The sequence below is a fragment of the Melospiza melodia genome, chromosome 6 (assembly GCF_035770615.1).
Source record: "Melospiza melodia melodia isolate bMelMel2 chromosome 6, bMelMel2.pri, whole genome shotgun sequence".
Lineage (NCBI taxonomy): Eukaryota > Metazoa > Chordata > Aves > Passeriformes > Passerellidae > Melospiza > Melospiza melodia.
In genome coordinates this window covers 16,046,088-16,067,955 of record NC_086199.1, presented here as the reverse complement: position 1 = coordinate 16,067,955, position 21,868 = coordinate 16,046,088, and the positions used below count along the sequence as shown (strand labels likewise).

At 42.4% G+C, this 21,868-nt stretch overlaps 1 protein-coding gene across 1 annotated transcript in view; it reads right to left on the bottom strand.

The window, feature by feature from the left end:
- The window catches only part of ITPK1 (inositol-tetrakisphosphate 1-kinase), a 140,080-nt gene that overhangs the window by 52,995 nt on the left and 65,217 nt on the right, over positions 1-21,868 (bottom strand). Inside the window, exons 3-4 of the mRNA XM_063160081.1 lie at positions 17,657-17,782; positions 9,850-9,967 (exon numbers count right to left, since the gene is read on the bottom strand). Coding sequence (XP_063016151.1) covers positions 9,850-9,967; positions 17,657-17,782 — 244 coding nt within the window. The remainder of the gene's footprint in view (positions 1-9,849; positions 9,968-17,656; positions 17,783-21,868) is intronic.

Genomic DNA, 21,868 nt, shown 5'->3' with positions numbered 1-21,868 from the left:
TCAAGGATTCCTTTCGCTTCTAATGCATATTTTTAAATTCAGGAAAGCAGAACTGAAAACAGTCTTTGGGAAAAATAAAGTTTTTTATTTACACAACTGTATGTTCAGTGTCTTCAATGCTATTTTTGGCCACCACCATCTTTTTGTTTGATTCTGTTGGCACGTTCTCTTTTGACTACTGAGGCTGAGAGGGCAGAAGTTTCCTGTGAGCTTCCCAGTGTAAAGCTGAGGTCTTTTCTGAGCAGTGAGTTAATGCAGAAGTTAACAATGCATGTCCATATTATTTTTTTATAGGCCCAAGAGACTACTACAAAGTGGATCTAACATTATGCTGACTCTTCACTGTCTTTTGGTAAGCCTGTCTGATATTGCTGTCTCCCTTTGTCTGGAAAAAAACAAAACAATTTGGACTTGTCTAAAAAATTTGGTATACTGTGTTCATCCACCTTTTCCAGCATTAATAATAAAAATCCTGAAATGCCACTTGATGCTTGGTTTGCCAGATTGAAAGGAATTTATCTCCTCCATGCCTTTGGTCTTTGTCACGCACTTTCTGATGCTTCAGTTTACTTAAGATCTGCCCTCTAAGGAGTGACTTTTTTTAAGTTATCTCAATGTGCTGACTTGTGTTCAGATATCCGATTTCTAGCTGACAGTTTCCAAGAACTCTAATCAGAAGGCCTGGAGGCAACTACAGCAACATGGACGGTGCTATTTGAGGGATACACAATTTCTATTATTCAAACTATCAGTTAGCTTGACCTCAGTACCTGGTAAGGTTATGGAGCAGTTTATACTGAGGGTCATCACACAGCCCTTACAGACCCAGCCAGCAGGGCTTTAGGAGGGATAGGTCGTGTCTGACCAAGCTGGTCTCCTTTCATGACCAGGGACCCTCCTGGTGGATGCAGGAAAGGCTGTGGATGTGTCTACCTGGACTCCAGCGAGGCCTTTGACCCTGTCTCCCACAGCACACTCTGGGAAAGCTGCAGCCCAGGCTTGGACAGGAGCATTCTGTGCTGGGTTAGGAACTGGCTGGATGGCCAGGCCCAGGGGGTGGTGGTGAATGGTGCTGCATCTAGCTGGGGCCAGTCACCAGTGGTGTCCCTCAGGGGTCTGTGCTGGGGCCAGTTCTGTGCAATACCTTTATTGACCACATGGATAAGGGGATTGAGTCTTTCATTAATAAATTTGCAGATGACGCTAAGCTGGGAGCGTGTGTTCATCTGTTGGAGGGTGGGAGGGCTCAGCAGGGAGACCTGGAATGGTTGGATGGATGGGCAGAGTCCAGTAAACTGACGTTTAATAAGTCCAAGTGCTGAGTCCTGCATTTTGGCTACAATAACCCCCTGCAGCGTTACAGGCTGGGGACGGTGTGGCTGGACAGTGCCCAGGCAGAAAGGGACCTGGAGGTGCTGCTTAAGAGCCAGCTGAACATGAACCAGCAGTGTGCCCTGGTGGCCAAGAAGGCCAAGGGTATCCTGGCCTGTATCAGGAATAGTGTGGCCAGCAGGAGCAGGGAGGTCATCCTTCCCCTGTACTCAGCACTGGTGAGGGCACACCTTGAGTGCTGTGTCCAGTTCTGGGCCCCTCAGTTTGGAAAGGACATTGAGATGCTTGAGTGTGTCCAGAGGAGGCAACAAGGCTGGTGTGGAGCCTGGAACCCAAACCCTGTGAGGAATGACTGAGGGAGCTGGGGGTGTTTAGCCTGAAGAAAAGGATACTCAGAGGTGCCCTTATCACTCTCTTCAACTCCCAGAAAGGTGGCTGTGGTCTGGTGGGGGTTGGTCTCTTTCTCCATGCAGCAAATGACAGAACAAGAGGACACAGTCCTAAGCTGCACCAAGGGAAATACAGGTTGGATATTAGATTTTTATGGAAAGAGTGACAAAGTACTGGGATGGTCTGCCAAGGGAAGTGGTGGAGTCACTATCCCTGGATGTCTTTAAAAAAAAAAAAAAACGGATGTAGCATTCCGTGCCATGGTTATTTGAGGTGTTAGGGCATGGGTTGGCCTCGATGATCTTGAAGGTCTTCTCCAACCTTGTTATTCTGTGTGATTCTGTGATTCTAACCCAATTTAACAAGCAGTGGTTCACTCTCAGTGTAGAGAACTAAACAGATTGCATATTTCCCTACAAATGGCAGGAGTTCTGAAACATGCTCCACATACACTTTGCCCACCAACAGGGTATGAAGGGATGCCACACGTGGCTATGACAGTACTGCTTTTTGTACTCAACACAGCATCTTTTTGTTTTCATGTGGCAAAGCTGTCTCCTGCTGAATCAGTTTTGTTTCCTTTACACATAAAGGTGTATGTAAGGAAAGGTGTTCAGGTTTTTTTCCTGAACCATAATTACTGACACTCCCAGAGGTGCCAACTGTCTCCATCCAGCCATATCAGCCCATGAAGGTATTGGGATTTCTATTTCCACCCCATATGCAGCATTTATACATCAGAAAAACAAAATATCAGCACTTTCCAAGAACTACTGTAAACAGGGTATCCCAAACAGAGAGAAAAGCAAGATGTTAGCAGTGTAGTGTATCAAATGACAATGACAAGTACATGACTTCGTGTAGGAAGACTATCAAGCATAGAGGTTTAGTTCCACTCCGTCATAAACTATTCAAGAAATTCATACCATTTCAAGTCCCTCTTATGAACCTTTACACTTTCAGCCCCATCCACTCTAATTCCTGAAAGCCATTTGGAAAATTCATGAGACAGACCCAATTACTGACATCAGGAACATAAATGCACTCAAGCTCTCATGATTTTCTTTACTGATACACTCAGCAGGAACAGTTGCACAAAGCCAGCAGATAAGTGAAATGGGAGCCAATTTTAGATGGCATGTTAGTGGCCCTAGTAGTAAAGGAAAGCATCCTCCCAGGCAGTGTTAACATCAGCTGATTCCATGCAACCTTGATAAAGCCTTAAGGTCCTGCTGGACTCTGCATGAGGACAGATTCTAATCTCACCAGGTTTACCACAAGCTGGCTTGATACTTACCCGAGAAAATGTAAGGGATGCTACTTTTCTTGTCCACACTAGAAAAAACTGCTTCTTCAGCAGCAAAAGTGATATAAACACATTACACCAGAACTGGAGTAATATTCTATTAGCCAAACCCTGTTTTCCAACTCAGATGAAAGGTCCTATTTTTCAAGACTTATTTCTTGACCTTTGATCTTGTGACAATATGAGTAGAAACACTGTGAAAAGCCACTTACTGCAAAAAGTATTCCCAGTTAAGTTTTATATCTATACTTTGAGCCATTTATCTTTCAATGCTCCTTCATTACTTTTTCTAGCACCCAGATACTTAGGAAATCTGGATGTCAGCCAAGGAAATTTCTGCTCAAGAGGATCAGAATAACTTGAAACACAACCATGCTGGAATTTAAAACATCCAGTTTATTCAGTGAAGACTTCATCATGACAAGAAGAATCCCTGCTCCTCTTATCCTAATTCTAGAGAGACAATAATCCTCAAGAATTAATCAATGTTCTGTTCATAAAATCCAAACTGGAGATGTCTTAAGAATGCCCTATGACCACGGAATGCAGTCATGGCTTATTTTTTTACCCCATAAAATGCAGATTCAGTCGATGTTCAGATCCACCCAAGCCCTTAACACAAAATTCATAGAAGCTCTCACCTAAATAGACATAAACCTTTTCACTTTTTCAGCTTTATCAAGTAGAAAAATGCTTTGAAATTATGCATGTAAATGTAAAACAGAAGTTTCCAACAATGGTATGTAATAAATGGATAAAAGGTCCAGCCTTGTTTCTTCTCAGATTCAGATAAGCAAAAGAGAGTGAAAGTAGGGTGCAGATTTCTCATATCTGGTCAAAAAAGCACTTGAGAGATAAAGAGTGCATCCAAAAATAACATCTGAACTTTACAGGCAGGCTTATTTTGAAAGCTCAGTGGCCATTAAGACTACTAGGATCCAAGATGAAGATTGTTTGTTGGTTCAAGGAGCTCTGGCTGGCACACTGTGAGACAAAACAATAAAATGTTTTCTGTATTATTCTCTGGGCTGTGTGCCTGTTGGCCTGCAGAGTCCCTTGCACAGCCCCAAGCTGATGGAGGCCAGTGGCAGCAGGCTGGCTGGCTGCCACTCCTGCCTGGGACAACAGGGACTGTGCCCATCACAGCCACAGATGCCCCCAGCTCCCTCCTACCTGTGCTGGGACAGAGATCTCAGCTCAAAATAATGAATATCTGAAGGAAGAGAGGAGAGGCAGGAAGGGAATGGAGACCCTGTTCATATTTTCTGATAATGAAATTGCTAACTTTCAACAGTCTTACCCCAGAAAATCCTTTTGTAAACTGCTTTAACAAGAGCAAGACATGGTACAAGACAGAAGATTCCAAGCTTTTTTTGGGGGGGCTTCCCACTTTGTTTTCCTGCCACCTCTCTCAGGACAGGATTAGTACTTTGGAAGCAGCTGTCTAGTTTCAATTTCAAAGCCAGGGCTTGTTATCATAACACCAACATGCTGATGTCTCTTTGTTATCCTCCTCCAAGATGAATGAATGAGCTTTTATGAGAAAGATGGCAGGTGACACTTCCCTGGGGCAGATGTCCCAGTGTGCTTCCAGTTCCACAGAGCAGCACTGAGGCCTACCAAGTGCTGGCAGCTGGGTACAGAGACTGCCACGTGGAACACTGCTGGGAGCTGAGGCACTTTGGATAAATTGCTTACAGTCACAGAGAACATCAATTCCATTCCAACTCCTTCCTTCCTCACAGGTGTGCTAGTTTCAGACAGAAATTAAAATCCAGTGAGTGAACACAGACAACACATTTTGAGTGAGGTAATAAGACATCTGTCTTGGTGGAAAGAGAGCATACAATCAACAAGGCAGGGTTCTGCACCTAAAAACTGGTGTGGTTATTTACAGTAGCTGGCATCTGCCCTCTAAATAAAGATACCTTACTGATATGTCCCTGCATAAAGAAGTGAGTGACAGGTAGGTGATTAAGAGGCATTAAAATGAAAAGAAAGATCTGGCTTTAATTTAATAGGAGCCTCAAATAAAAATAAGAGGTGTCTGAAGTTGACCTGTGTGACTATTCTTCTCTCCCCTCTGACCAAAACAGGTCTGAAAAGTAGGCCACAGCAAAAAGAGGCTACAGTTTCAAAAGGTGAGTGCCTAAAGCTACGTATATACAGCTATTTTCATGCACTTTTAACTGGGTGGCCTGATTTTGAGAAGCTCTACGTATGCACTGCTCCAACAATGTACATGCTCCATAATGTCCAAAAACCCCAGCCCTGACTATCTGCTTTGGTGTTGAATTGTAGATGCAGTTTTCTACTCAACAACAGATCCACACTTTCTGTTAGAACAATACCTCCACAGCTTGCTTGGCACAGACACTTGCTGTATGGGAGTGGTGTTTGTACACCTGGAGAAGAGTTCCTGCCCAAAGCAATGTGGCATCTTGGCAGGCAGAGGAGTGCCAGGATGCACAGGGGTGACACTCCATGTCCAAAATCACACAGCAAGACAGAACTAGCACCAAGCAGAAAACCCCTAAATCAAATGCCTTACTCATTTCATCATACTGAGCTTGCCTCACAGTAACAAAAGATACATGCAGCTGTGAGAGGAGTATTTCTAAGACAGACAGAATCTGATAAAAAGAAGTCCAGGGAATAGAGGATACTGTGATCTGTTCTGTAATATCCCTCAAAATGAGAAAGAAGCATATACAGCAGCAACTGCATCTCATATAATAGTAAACAATCAAAAATAAATTATTTTAATTACATGCCAGGATGAAAATATTGAAGCTAAAGGGCTGCAGACTGTTTAGAGTGTCCTGAGGAAATAGCTCCCATGCTTCAAAAGCAACTGCTAGGAAGAGAGAAATTAAGGAGTTGCAGCTCAGCTTATGCAGTTCTCCTTTTTAGGAGAGCTCCATAAAGACTATTGTCTGTACAAATTTTAGACTTCTAGTTAAATTTAAGAACAACAAAATTTTGAAGCAATGGAAGAAAAAGCCAGGAGCAAGTGGTTGAAGAAATTAACTTCAGGGTCTGCAAGTTCAAATGTTATCAGAGAAACCAGTAAGTCACTTGAGACAGAAGAGGAAGCTGAGCAGATGGGAACACTAACTAGATAGCATACTGAGTCAGTAGCATGTTCACTTCACTTTTCATTTTCATTTAAGTTCCTTCAATTTGGATTATTACTTGTAAGATACATAGGGAAATTCAAAAGCTTTCAATCTTTAAACAAAAAATGTAATATGAAAAGCTTAGTTAGTGACCAAAGTGATCATCCATTACCATCTTAAGCATAATTTTAAGTGTCCAATTTTGAATTTCAAACCTGAAGGATCACAATTTTTCAACACGCATCAGAAAATTTAGTTATTTTCATTAAGTTAGAGCTTTTAAAAGGCTGACACAGTTCCAACCATACAATACCCTGTTAAAAATGAAGTTGTTACTAAATAATGCTCCTAATCTTTCACCAGACATCACTGAAACTGATCAAGAGCTCTTTTATGTAAGAAGCAATTCTTTAGAGATAGGTAAACAAAGCAATACAACTGCTGAGATACCAACTGTGACACCAAAAAAATCTATTCAGTGATTCATTTCAACATACACCTGACAGCTATACAGGACACTAGCTGGAATGCAACCTTTATTTTTTCAAATCTTTTTTTTTTAAAGATTCAGTAGTATGGGTTGCCGAATAACTAGCTCTTTTAGAGCTTGCACTCAAAATAACGGAGACCAGGAAAAAGAGGAAGTCACAGCTCCAGCCAGACTATTGATTCCAAAATAGAATCCATTAAAATCAATGTTAAAATATCTCTTAAAGCTATTTTTTTTCCCAGAAGAGTCCTACTTCCTTCCAAGGGAGATACTCCTGTCTATACTGAGTAAAGCAACAGTCCCTGCAAATCACATCAGGACTGCTAGGAGCATGCTAGCACACCAGATTCAAGGGGCATCCTGGAGCAGGTTGCTCAGAGAGGTTATGCAGTCTCCATCTGTGGAGAAACACAAAAACCCAACTGGACATGGACCTGAGGAAGCTGCTGTAGAGATCCTGCTTGGAACAGGGACTTGGACTGCGTGTTCTCAAGAGGCCTTTTCCAACTTCAGTGACTGAGCAAGTCTGTGAACCTTCTATTTCCACAAGGAGTGAGTGGTTGCTGTGTCAGACTAGGACATGGAAAGCCCTGGCTCAACCCCAGGCTTTCCCTCAGACCACTGGTACAACTGTGGCCCAGCTCTCCTGCACCTCAGTTTCTTTAGCAGCCACAGACTGGCAGCAGAGACAAGGAGTGCCTCAGCCACAAAGTGTCCCAGCAACCATTCCCAGGAGGCTGGATCAAAGTACTTATCACTCAGACACTGGACTCCATGAAGAGCAGGATACAGGACTTTCAGAAAGCCTAACAATGTCCACACACCCAGTCTAGACATTTCCCTTTTTCAGGAAGCATGGAGAATGGCAAAAGGACAGTGACTTGGACATCTGAAAAATAGAGTTAAAATTAAACTGTTTATATACCATGGGGCCCTACTGCTGCAGAATGCAGTCACCTCAGCAGAGCACATAGTGACCCTCTCTTTAATCTAACTGGTGCAAATCTTTAGTTGTCCTAAGGTCTACAGTGTTAAAATAAATCTTCAGTGTAAACTGAGGATCATAAATAAAGACTATACTTCATTTATAGTTACTTAAAAACATAATTGAAATAGAGGCAATAATCACTGAAATCCAAAACTGATCTGTAAATAAAAACTGAATTTTCTTTTGAAAGACTTTGAATAGCAGAAGGCTTCTCCTTGCATATAAACTCAACCCTCCTGAATTTACAGCACTCCTTCAGAAGAGACAATCCCTTGCAGTGAACTTAACCCATCACATTAATTTTGTATCCTGCGATAAAAAAGGCTCTCTAGTTACAGCTACAGACTAGGATATTATTTTCTTAGTAGTTACTTCCATAATGAAATTCCAGAACGATAAAGATGTGGCTCCTAAGAGTTCATGCTATTAACAGATGTACTGCTTCTTGTCTGGGTTTTCTAAATGCTCAAGGCCTTGGGATATGAGATGGTAGCTGCAACAGAGAAAACATAACTTAGCAGATGAAAACAAGGAAGGGGAGAAAAACCCACAGCACTGCCTAGAGTGGTGTAACTTTTCTCTTACTGCAGATCATCATGTGCAGGAATACAGAGGCTGATCTACTTAGGCCAGAACAAGACGTTAGACAATTATTCATCTCTCCTGGGATTTCCCTTGCTAAATGCAGAGTTGGTTCAAGGTCTTGGTCATGATATTTCTGATTATGAGCCAGAAATAGGACTGGGGAGGAAAGTGCTGGGGGTAGGGGGACAGAGGGTCAGGGGAAATAATGGTTACCAAACACTGCAGCAGCCAGTGACAACAGCTTAGGCCATTCCTTACTTCATTCCTCAACTTTGTTAACAGCTTCTTTTTGAATTGTCAGTTTTACCTGAATTCAAATTTCCTTTTTCTTTTTCCTCCTTAAGGACTTATTTATTTTTCTCCTCAGTTCGACCAAAGCAGGCTGAAATATGCGGAAGACAAACTACTTTCAAAAACTGGATATCCTCCCAAACATATTGTTCTCACAGGGATGACAATAGTACTGATAGCAATTTAAGGAAAAGAAGAAAAAACCAAACTCTACTGAATCTCTCTGCTCTTAGAACAAAATCCCAGTCACTCCCTCAGTGCACAGGTTTCCCTCAGCACCTTTCTCCCACTCACAAACAGCAACAGCTACTCCAAAACAAAATCATTCTGAACTAACTGAGGATTTTCTCCCTAAGAGATTCCAAAAGACAAGAGGGAGTGCTGTGAATTATTAATCTTATTTCTACATAAGAATGGTGCCAGTATGGCCAGGCAGGTTATATGCAAATAATATGTCCATAAATCCACAACTATAAAAATACGAATTGCTGAGCTTCTTACCCATCAAGGCAGTGATAACATAATCTCAATGGCATTTCCAATAACATCCCATTAGAAAATAGTTCAGAAATGCAATTTCCCCCATCACAGTCATCTAACATATGAAAGAGTTACTTCACAGCTATTCTAGATTTAAATTCAAAAGCCAATAAATGTTTCAAGAACATGACAGCAGCAGAAGTAAAATGGGAATGAAAGACTAACTTAACCCAACAGCTGCAATGGTTAAAATGAGAAGGTAACAGAACTATTCAGGTTGAAAAGGCATGACTCCTAACATAGAATACAACTCAAATGATACCAGTTAAGGGCAATAGTTTATGTCAGGTAACAAGCCAGCACCAGACATGCATTTATGTTCCTCCAACAATTAGCTTGTGCAATAGGCTTCCAGTACCTCTCAAAGATCTTAACCCTAGTTACACTTTAATTTCTTTTGATCCTTTCCAAAACCAATTTTTCTTTCTCCCTCAGTTTCAGGCCTCAGAATTCTTACTACAAGCTGCTGAGTTTGTACAGTCATTTCAATTTACCAGCACACAACAAGAAGACAATGTTTTCCAGAAGATTTCTGAGAGTGCTCACTGTGGTAAATATGCTCCCCATTAAATCCACATCGTATTTTTAATCAGTTACAAACCTCCTTTGTGTATATGGAAAAAGAAGAGCACAGGATTCCAGAGGGCAATCCTGTGACATAGGAATGCTTCAGTGTTTGTGCTCCCATGGAGAGACAATGCAAAGGGCACAAAACCACTACTTCAAACTTCACATCCAGCCTCCAGAAGGAAGCTATTTTCTTCCCTAGTCGCAACAAGAGCCTCCAGGAGCACAGATATTGGCCTACCTTGCATGTATGCCTCTATTCGCCGGATGAGCTCATACGACTTGGATCGATCCAGGAGTGTACGGATAGCCGGGAGAGGGTCTAGGATAATGGTCTCTGGATGAGCATCAATGTACTCCTGCAAAACAATATACAGGGGGAAAAATGGCATTAGGTTGGCTGAAGAGAGTAGAAAAATAATGACAAGAGAAAATAATGGGGAAGAGAATATATAACGTTAAAAATCCAGCTTCTCTTCAAGGGGAGCCAAATGGACTTTGGCAACACAAAAAGTCCCCAGACAGTCAAAACACTGACACTTGAATCAAACACAAACATGACAGCTAACTGGTTTAGATGGCAAATTCCTCCTCTAGACTCCATCAGGAGCAAAACCTCTCCTGCAATCACATTAGCTCACAAGGGAGCCAGTGGCAAAGTGCCACAGTAAGAACTGACAGCAAGACTGAGAAAAGCCATTAGGAGAAGAAAGATGGCACACAGCTATCTTGGGGTCAGCCTTGCATTCAATTACTGCATGTGAACATCACAACTATCTGAACTAGGTTCAGAAATACATCTGTGTTCTTTTATGTTGTTTTTATTGCTGTCTTCTAGCTGGGCTGAAGACAGTGTTAAGGGCTGAATGATAAGGGCCGAAATTTTTTTTGGCAGAGCTGAAGAGATTGCTGCTTCACTGTATCTTCATTGCTTGCTACTTCTCTATGCTCATACTCTCCTTTTCTGACTACAAGAACAAAGTAATGTTAATGACCTCATGGATCTTCAGCTTGGGAACTCAATTCCCTGTTCACTGAGGTCATGACTGCACTACTGCATCTTGGCCAGGAACACAGACACAGCTGCCAGGTATCAGCCTTGCAAACCCAACAAAACTCCCTTCTGTTTCTTAGAAGCTGAATTCCTTCATCATCAACCTGGCTCTATAAAGTCAGTGGGAAACACATCTATCTTACTCTACTCAAAATCAGACAAATACATCCAAAGTTAGCATCTCTCTTTGTTTCACCCAACCTCCCAAAGCCATCCTAATGTTTCCACTTACTTCTTTAAACCCATTAATGCAAAAGCTCCTACAATTAATAGACTTCCATGAAGTTCTACTTCATTTAAATTGATTTTTCCAAGAAGAAAACATACTACAAAAGATACTCAGAGTATGATGAGATGGCCTCAGGAGATGCACTTTGCTGGAGAGAAAAGAATGGCATAATCTATTCCCAGAAAGTGATTTTGTTCCAGATACTACCTCGGGATGCAGAACCTGTTGCTTCCTGGTGACTACATAGTCTGAACTGATGGCTGCTGAAAGGAGATTATTCATTTGAGGCTGACAGGATGCAGCATTGGGGTCTAATGAACCTACTGCACCACCCCCAAGACACAAGCAGCTTTCCTTCACGGGGCACAAGGCACCCCTCAGTAGCAATACTTGTGTCTGACATATTTAGTAACCCCTGCAGAACACAAAGAATGAACTCCCCAAAGACATGTTCAACCTTGCTGCCTCATGGGAAAAGGAAGGGACAGCCTTTCACACAGCTGGTCATCAGGACTGACAAACCTAGCTGCTGTCTCACCCTTGCAATACAGCCTGGATGAAAAGCCTCATCAGCTCAGTGGAGCAGAAGGTGGGTTCATTTCCAGCCACTAAACCCCAGAACATGCAGTTTTCAGTCTTCTGTCTATTAGTACTTCCAGAGTCTAAAGCAGAGCAATCAGCTTTCAAATACAGATGAGATTTTTTATTCTTTTCAGAGCTGGAGTATCTTATTACCTAATGCCTCTTAAACACCCACACATGTCTAGGCATACGTGCCCTTTTATGCAGCAGCTAGAACACCCTGTGGAGCTGACATGATCCAGTGATAGGGCATTAGCTTGAACTTGCTGATAGTGAAACTGGACTTGAGTATCTCAACATCTCCAGAGTGTAACAAGGCAGCTTTTAGTCCCTCTGTCCCTCCATTTAAAAGACAGGGAGTTACCACACTGTCTTTCCCAGCACACTGAGAGGATGAGCTCCTTACAGAGAGCCCATATGCTGATGGGGGTGGAGGCAAGCACAGCACCCAGACTAACATGTGACAGCTCTGAAAGTGGCCTCAGCAGAGCTCTGACAGCAGACCTCCTGATGTGTGTACGAGCTCTTCCTTTTACAGTGTGGTGACCACCTGTCTGCCTTGACCAGTCTCTGGTTCCACCTTGACTTCAAGCTCCCTGGACTTCCATCCTGGTCCAGCCCCTCCTGTGCATGTACTGATCCTTCCCCTTCCATATACATTCCTCCTGCCTGTGGACTCTTGCCTTTACTGCCCTCCCCAGATGGAATGATTTTTCTGTCTCTCAGCTCCTTGTGTACCTTCCTGAATCTTCCTCATTCTCATCATCATTGAGAACTATCCTTGCTTCCCCAGGACTTATGTATTCTACTTGTTAATTTGGCTCATGTTACTCTAATTATGTCCAGAGGGAGCCTGTTTTTTTTATGCTTTCTGCAAGGGGACCTCACAGTGCTTTATTTCTAATGGTAATAGCCCTAAACCAGAATTAAAGATCATCCAAGCACTAAGCTTGCCACAGCACAACAAAGTTTACCAGGAATAAGGAACAAGCTCAAGGCCATTCTACACCAGTCAACATGTCAAGAGAGATGAGCATCTAAGTTGACTTTCCAGTGACTTATTTCTCATCCTGTTGCCTTAAGGAGCCTCCAAAAAGCTCTGTAAGGCAAACAAGAAATAACTGATGAAGATGAGGGAGGTGGGAGCTGTTTTCCAAAAGCCATTTAGAGTCTGAAGAACTTTAACAAATTACTCTAATGTCAAGAAGAACTGCACGAATACAAGGCAACAGCCCCTTCAAACACACACCAAATGCTTTTGAGCAGATCAGCTTTCTCTACAAAACAATGAAATTTCTCAGCATTAAATCTATGTCAGGTACTATTCTCCAACTCTTCTCCATTTCCAGGCCTAGGAACTTGGACAGCCAGAAAGCACAGGAACAGCAAAAGAGCAGTGAAGATCTGTGTCATCTAAGGCAAGACCTCAAACTTGAAGCGTCTCCTAGAGCTCATCTGGGGACAGCCACACATCTCTCCTTTTAACTGAATCCAGAAACAGCCTTTTTTCAAAGAGACTCTCAATGCAGAACAAGGTCAGTGTATTTGTATGCATCCTTTCTGTTTGAACACAGCTAGAGATGAACTGCTGAAGCTGTGCAGGGGCTTACAGCTTCCCCTTGGGCCTTTAGGCTGCCTGCACTTTCCCAGTCTCCCACACCTCTCACCAGTACATCACCAACACAAGCAAAAGAAAGTTTCAATACCCATGCACAGAAAACTACTTTAAATAAGTAATTAAAAGATCTGAATCTTACACCAACAGGAAATTACAATAAGAAAAGTCAATTTTGTTAGTTTCACAGGAACAATTATGGTAGCTGATGTGAAACCTTTCATAAACTTTGATTCTTTACTAGAAACTGCTGCACACATCCTGTACTACAAGCACACTCAGTTTTCAAAGCCATATACTTTGTCTAGAAGGCAGGAACTGAGGTAGTTTGGTTTTCTCTCTTACCAAGAAGGCAGAACTGCAGCACCACTAAGTGACCTGTGAAGATCACCTGAGAGACTGGAGAACTCTTGATGTAGCCCAAGTAATAGCACTCTTCCCACAGCACAGAGTGGCTCCACTACCAGAAATACAGATCTGCACAAACATGTCGGGTTTCTGCCTAATTATTTTGAAAGCAGATGAGCTACTATAGACATGAACTTGAAAATGAAGCAGCTGAAGAAGGAAAAGAGAAACACTGAAGCCAAGAGAGTACAGCACAACCTTTCAACTTTGAACCTTCAAGTCTTCTCTCGTCCTTCCTGCAAAACAACTCTGCTCTCTACTTTGGTGGATTTACTGAAGACTGATATCCAACAGCAGATTCCAACCACCCAGGCAACAATGTGGAAGATATTTAGGCTTTCCAACAATAGATTGAAAAGGATCTGTCCTTGGGCTGCAGTTCAGCTTGACCCAGACAACATCTATATTTTCCTCTTTCTAATCTTTGACATAATAAAAGCAAACAAGAACAAACAAGGAATTTTAGCAGATCCTCCTTTGTTTGTATTCCAGGCCTGGTGTTAAGTCATGCTTTGTACCAGCCCCATTACTGGCAGAAGGCCAACAATGAAACTTGAAATCAGAAAGAGACCAAATATTTCATGTTCCAAATTAAATACCTCTGGATATAATCCAGCAATTAAAAAAAATACTTTCCTTGAGAAGCCTGTGTATAGATGAGGATAGAGCTGCTTGTCATTTTACCCCAAAAGGTAGCTAATGATTTTAATATTTTAACAGAAAGTTGATACAGTATCTACTGCAAATAATAGGTCATTAGATGATAAGAGATTCACTGATTCGTTGACTTGCTTTTATTACTAAGTAATAAAACTTAAATAATGTTTTGTTTAATATTAAACAAAGTTCCATTAAAAATATTCCAGAAGAAAACAAGTAAGAAAAAGAAAGAATAATGTCATTTAGATTTGTGTTTTCCCACATACAGAAACATGACAATGACTGCTTGTAAAAACATGTCAACATTTTCCAAAGGAGAAAGATATGTAAACACAAGCTGGTCTAAAGCATTTGAATCAGATTTAGATTTAAAAGCTCCTTTTAGTTGTCTTAGGCTGTGATGGTCTCTTTTCAAGAACACCTCCTTCCAAAAGGAAAGGTGAAGGTGTATTGGGTCTTCAATAAATGCTCACCTCGAAATTGTTTGTCTCTAAATCTAAAAGATTTCTGCAGCGGTTAGGAGGAAAGAAGGGTGTGGCAAGGGGAAGGGGAAATTATCTTCTCTGTTACATCTCTATTCTCTGTATATATCAAAGAAACTTTCTGTGTATTCAGCTGTCCTGTGAAGCCTTCAGAAGTCCTTTACTCCTTCATCTTGCAAATCCTACCCACAGGAAGCTATCCTAACCCCTAGCACTCGAATGACAAATTTTTTGTTAATTTTGCTGTTTACAAGGCTCTTCCAATAATTTAAGACATCATTATTTTTCAAATGCATAAAACACAGGTATTGGCCTGTGAATTCAGGTGTAAATACACCATTTCAATTTTGTATCAACCTGTCCCTCCAATTAGGAAAGAATTACTAAGACGTAATAGTTTCCTTTTTGCTTGCCTCATCTCAGCTGAGAAGTCCCCTACCTCCTTCCCTTCCAAAATATCTCCCTCATTTTCCTTCCTTTTAGTCTCAAACCCTTCTAAGAAAGCTTCTCAATCAAGATTAGAAGAGACCATCCTGGGCAACTCCAGAGTGGGAGAGTCAAGAATTGAAGGGCAGTAGGGGAGGAAACATTTTAAATTTTCATCAACCTGATAACAAAAGACAAGGCATAAAAACTGTGTCTGATCTGTCTTTTTAAGTAGGCTAATGCAAAGAGAACCTGCTCAGAAAAAGCTTTGAAAGACAAATTAATAACCCTATTGATTTTCCATCACTGGAGCCATCATTTTGAACGCAATATGAAGCTGCAATGAATGAAGCCACTCAAGCCCCTGTACAGCTATGACAGGGAGCTGCTCAGAGAGCATTTTGCTCTAATGAAAGACTAACAAAGATTCCCCAATGTCTTACAGGAGCCAAAACATACTCAGTTTTCAAATCCATATACGTTGTCTAGAAAGTAGGAACTGGGGTAGCTGGTTTTCTTCCTTACCAAGAAGGCAGAACTGTAGCACCAGTAAGTGAAAGGCACCCTGGGGACTCTGCCTCTTCACCTGACCTCCTCCATGTACCTCTGGTCAAGAAGGAACCACTGAGGACTTTAACCAATTCTCAGAGTTAACTAATTACCTGTGTTCAATCAGTCCAGCCCTGTGTTACAGTGGGTAGGAAGGGAGATTGACCATCATCTCTATAAATAATCCTCATCCCCCAAAATAAGGACTTTAGTGTCTTAAAAAGCAAATAACAGTATTTCTCCACTTTTCATCTCATGCACTACACTAGGTGTTGCATGCAGTCTTTGTTTCGGCTTTGGATGAGATCACCAGGCACTCATCACTGATTTTCAGGGCAGTGGAGAACAGCTGCACCCACCAGTATTCTCCTGAGAAACTGCACTCCATACCACATCCAACCAGCACAAAGACCTCAGAAAGCTCAGCCCTAAAGGTTTTCTGGCGCTAAAAATGCCACTGTCAACAGGCAACTCCTCCATACCATTTTCATTCTCCTGTCATTTTTTTTCCAAGGCAACTGAAAACAGTCAGAAAATGGCATGCCAAGAGGCTTCCTGTTCTATTAGCACTCTCTGCCAGACCCTACAAGGGCTCATCACAGACTCCAAAGAGCAGGGACACAGAGTCATGTAAACATGAAGTCAGTTTCCTCCTCAGCTCTTTGCAGATTAGATGGTCAAGGCCTCTATAACATAGATCTGAAAAAAGTCATTCTTAAAAAGGTCATAAATGTAGTCTGGCAGATCATTCCTTCTCCTGTGGTCAAGGATCCCCTGCTCTCTGCTTCCTGGAAGATTGCTTTATGGAGCCAACAGTAAGACTGCTGCCAGGTATCATCTTGCTGTCACATTTATATTCAATAGCAGGAAAAAAAAGCATAATGAATTTTGCACTGTTTGGTCTGGTTAAGATCATCACAACTTTTTCAGTCAACTTAGTCAACAATAAGAGAACCACACTATTTCCACTTGTGTGTAGGTGCCAGAAATACCACAGTGCTTATATAACACCTCACTCATACAAACAGCTTTCTTGCAAGGGGACATTTTTCATTTTCTAGGTCACTCATTGATTTTAAGAGCCCAAAACAACAACCCTATACTACACACTTTATACTAAAGTATTCTTAAAATTTCTTCTTCCTATGGAATATGTTTCTCTTAATTTCTAATGATTTTCAATATCTTAAAAGTAATACAGGACAGAATGACACAGGCAGCAATTTGTAGATAGTTTCTGCCCTGGAGATGAAACTACATGAGAGTAAACTCTAAAAACACATTTTGGCATGTAATTCAACACAGAAGGGCCTGTGCTCTGCACCACTGGTTCCTGGTTATGTTTTACTACTGTGGGAGCTTCCTGCATGCCAGTGATGTGGCACAACTCAGTCTCCTGCAGAAGCAAAAGCTTAAGGCCTTACTTTATTGGAGAGAGGATATTATTCAGATGTCTGCTCACAGGGGCCCTACCCTCTATCTCATCCTGTCTTCCAAAATAAAAAAGTTTGGAAGGCACTGGGAGAGAATCTTTTAAGACACTTCTTGGGGAAAACAGTTCTCTGTACCACACATCCTGCATATTTCTGACCTTCAATGTAAACTTGAGGGGAAAAAAAAATATAACAGGATTTTCAGCAATGGAGGACAGAGTCACTCACAGTAATCCTGATGTTGCAGAAATTAGCATTCCAGGAACTGGGAAGACTAGACAGAGCTGGGCCAAACTAATTCAGTGGCTTCTGTCATGGACGGATGCAAACACATGTTCCTCTTTGTGAGCAGCACTAATACTCTTGAAATGACAGAAGAACATTTGGTGGGAAACCAGTTCTAACTAACCATAGTGATACAAAACAAAACCTTCCCAAGGTGCAAGTCCATTTTAAACTGACAAAACCACTTTTGCTGGGCTATCAGCAGCAAGTCAACAGTGTGCCAGACAGCTCTTTTCACCAAACTCCTACAAACTGCACTATAATCAGACTGAATTTGCTGCACCAAAATCATGCTCCTGCTTGAAATGCAGAAAGAACCACTTACCTGGAACCTCTGAACCAACTCCAGTGACTGGCTGTCATTCTGGTCTGCTTCAAGGATTACATCTGTCAGTTTATGTATGATCACATCCAAAGGGCCCTGATCTTCAATGGGTTTGGTGAGGTCAAGCTGATAAAAACAGAAACATTTCATTAATATATGGGGGATCCAAGCTCTTGTCCCTGCCACCATCCAAGGTGCTGCTGCCACACAGATAACATTTACTTTACACAGTGCCTTTGTTTTGGTATGTTATCCAAATCTCTGAGAATTTACACATCACTGAATGTCAGAAAACTTTACTCAGACACTTGTTTCTCAGCAGTGCAGCTCTAATTCCATGAAAAACAGCAAAGTCATCAGCAAGTACCCTTCATCCAAACATCTCCCTGTGCTTCTCCACCCTAAACCAACATATGGCTCTTCAGCTCAGTTTCCTGGCATGTTCACACAGCTTCCTGGTACGTTCACATACATGCAAAAGGAATGAGCCAACAAGGAGTAACACCACTAATAAAAGGAAGGTCTGCTATGCCCACTGGGATTGCACAAAACAGCACCCAGGAGAGGAATAAAGGTAACACAAAAGCAAGTGAGTCAGCATCTGTGGAAATTCATCTGCTACTGAGACAGCTACTTAGCTGCTACCAGGAGGGGTGCAGCTCCCAGACAACTCCCAGTAGCAACTTTGGCAGTTAGCTGGCTAGGAGACAAAGATTTGGGGTGAGTGTGCAGAAAGTCTGCTCCACACAGCACAGGAAGGCATGAAAACAGTGGCAATGTGTTAGAGGGCTTGGTCTCAGCACCAAAACAGGGTTCAAGAGCAGAGGAGCCACCTGCGCTGGAAAAGGATTGAGGAATTCTCTCTTGATGAAATATCAATGCAAAGAAGCTTACTGGACCTGTATGAGATGCATGCAAGGATCCTAAGAGAGCCGGCCAGTGTTATTGTGAGGGCTTGGATTTATCAGGACATAAATCAAAACTATGGAGATTATGACTAAATCAGGCAAAAAAAACCAAACCAAAACAAAACAAAACAAAAACCAACCACAAGGGCAGTGTGGTTGCAGCAGAGTCCCACAGAGGTGGCAGGATCTCCATTTGTCAAGATGTTCAATACCTGATTGGGCAAAGCCCTAAGTAAGTTAGTCTAAATTTAATGCCAAATCTGCTTTGATGAAGATGATGCATTTCAGACCCCCCAAGATGCTCACAGGACTTGATGATCCCATGAAGCTGCTCACCAGATTTAACATTAGTTCAGTGTAAGTCAGAACTGGCTCATGTTCAACACAACAGGCTGCTCACAGCACAAAAGCTGTGAGAATCAATTCAACCAGTTGTGAGATCTACTGCATCAATGACAACTTAACCTTGTAAATGCCAAACCAGGAACATCTTTGAGAGGAAAGATGGATGTGTGCTTACTAAAGTTAGCATCTGATTTTACCTGCATGATCCTTTCTATTGCTGCTTTCTTTTTTATTCAGTTCTGGTGAAGAAGGGTGTGAGAGGCACAGGAGGGAGAGGAGTACTGGGCTGCTGCTGATGCTGTTTTCTGTCTCATTAGCTTGAGTTTTGTCCTACTAAAATTTCCCACCCTACAGAAATGGCCCTGCTTTGAATTAAGGAGTGAGTACTTAAAGAAGGTGAAGCTATAAGACAGGATCAAATGAAGAAAACCAAACCAGCAGAGATCTATCAGCCTTATATTAATTTGCTAGTTGTTAATGTAACTGACCCACAGAGCTGAATTACTTGTCTTGTGTAGGCACTCTTATCTGGGCCAGGCTTCCCTGAGCAGAATAACTGAAGGTACCTGTGGCACAAAAACAAATTGAAAGACTGCCAGTTCCTCCCTCAGAAACCATCCTTGCTTGCCCATTACTGTATGCTCCTACTAACAGTTATGGGTTAGGGCTCTCTGAAGTCCTAATGCAGATTCCAATCCAGCTGGAAAACACAGTGTGTGTCTCACTTCCAAGGAGACAAATAGAGGCACTGCTCACAGGTGGGCAGCCACTCCTGCAAGCCCAGAGACCAGCAGGACAGACAGCGTGGGTGCTCAGGGATGGGTAAGCTGTGGCCAGGTGAGGCAGTCCACAGGAGGTCTGGCTGCCCTGACGTATTTTCACTCTCACAAGAAGTGCAGCACAAGGGCCAGGGGACAGCCTAAGTATCTGCAAAATGAAGTGAACTGCAGCTTGGCTAAAGAACATGGAAGGAGATAATCAACTTCTTCAAGCAAGTTCCAGAAAAATCAGTTAATATCCTTAAAAGAAATCTCAGATGACTAAACTGCTGCTTCTGATTTTTTTCCATCTGCCTATCACATCTGGAAGGAAACAGCAAAACAAAGAGTCCATTTAACTAGGTCAGAAAGTTCACGGTTGCCAAGGTACTAAATTCTGAATTAATCCATTTTCTGGACTTGCAGTTTGAAAAGCAGTAAGAAGCAAGCAAGCATTTGAGATTGGTTACCCCTCTACATTCTTCCTGAACTTTCAGCTCAATCTGCACGGAAACATTCAGAAAACAAGAACAGTCCTCCCTTTCAGCCTTGACCCAAGAATAGAAGTAAGCCTTCAAGGCAAATCCAGGCATTTCCAGCGCAGTGTTTTCCACAAGCATAAGACATCTGGGCAAGATAACTTCTTCACAATAGTTGTGCCAGCTAAACACAACAGGTATATTTTGAGAACAAAACCAAATGCAGGTACTTTGCACACTGGAAAGCATTAAAAGGCTCCCCCTAACACTGTTTTACTTCCCCCTCACCAGTAAAGCAGTGTGAGAAACGACAGCATGATAAAGCAGCTTCTCTGGAAGGAAGTTCAGTGACCACTTCAATTGCCTCAAAAAGGACAGCAGGTACATTTTAGCCACAAAAACCTTCAAAATTTGATCCAGTATTTTGTGGATTGGATGATCAAACCATTTGCAAGAATAAGTTCTCTGTGTTTAGAGCCATGGTGTAGAAAGCAAATATTCCTGGGCTGTGTGGAATTTGGAAGAGATCCACCTTCCTTTTATGCACTAAGAAAAAAAAGTAAAAGTAGAAGGCAAAAATGATTTGAGAAGGTAAAAAGAAGCCTTTTCAAAGTGGGAGTATCAAACCCAAAAAGAAGTCATTGAAAGCAAAGTGCAAAATTTCTGATGGCCCTCTGCTGAGACCAACACTGATTCATTGTTTGTCATCAGCTGGAATTTGAGCTCTCCTACTTCCTTTCCCTTTCAGCATCTCTCTGAATGATCTCTGCATTTGACATGGTGACCCAAAGGTTTGTTATTGCAAAGAACCTACACCATAGCAACAGAAGTGAGAGAAAAGATTTATCAGCACCAGCTTGAAAAACCGGAGATATATCTATGGTGCCTTTTCTTCTGTGAGGTAGGCTTTAGCCTGCAGCATACTCTGCTTGCCCTTCTTTATGTTAAAAAACCAATCCCAACCAGGTATTGGTTTAATGGCATTGTCACTTATCACCAAAACCCAGCAAAACTCAGGTGCGTGACATGGAAGGGAACATCAATGCTGTCCACAGTAAATATACAAGGCATATATTTGACATGGATGGGTGCACTGTCTCTGGGTAAAAAACTGCCTGGATGGCCAGGCCCAGAGAGTGCTGGAGAATGGAGATAAATCTGCAGGGCAGCTGGTCACACCTGGTGCTCACCAGGGCTCAGTCCTGGGGCCAGGACTGCTCAATGTCATTAGCAATGATCTGGACAAGGGCATCAAGTGAACCCTCAGTGAGTTTGCAATTCAAACCAAGCTGGGCAGGAGTGTTGATCTGCTGGAGGGTAGAAAGCCTCTGCAGGGGGATCTGGATAGGCTAGATCCATGGGCTGAGACCCAGCTGTATCAGGTCAACAAAGCCAAGTGCCAGGTCCTGCCCTTGGGTCACTCACAACAACCCCACACAACACGACAGCCTGGGGACAGAGGGGCTGCAAAGCTGCCTGGGGCAAAAGGAGCTGTGGGTGCCCTCTGACAGCAGCTGAACACGACCCAGCTGTGCCCAGGGGGCCAAGAAGGCCAATGCCATCCTGGCCTGTGCCAGCAATGGTGTGGCCAGCAGGACCAGGGCAGCGATTGCCCCCATGATTGTCAGCACTGGTGAGGCCACACCTCGAATGCTGTGCTCAGTTCTGGGCCCCTCATGACAAGAAAGTCACTGAGGTGTTGAAACATTTCCAGAGAAGGGC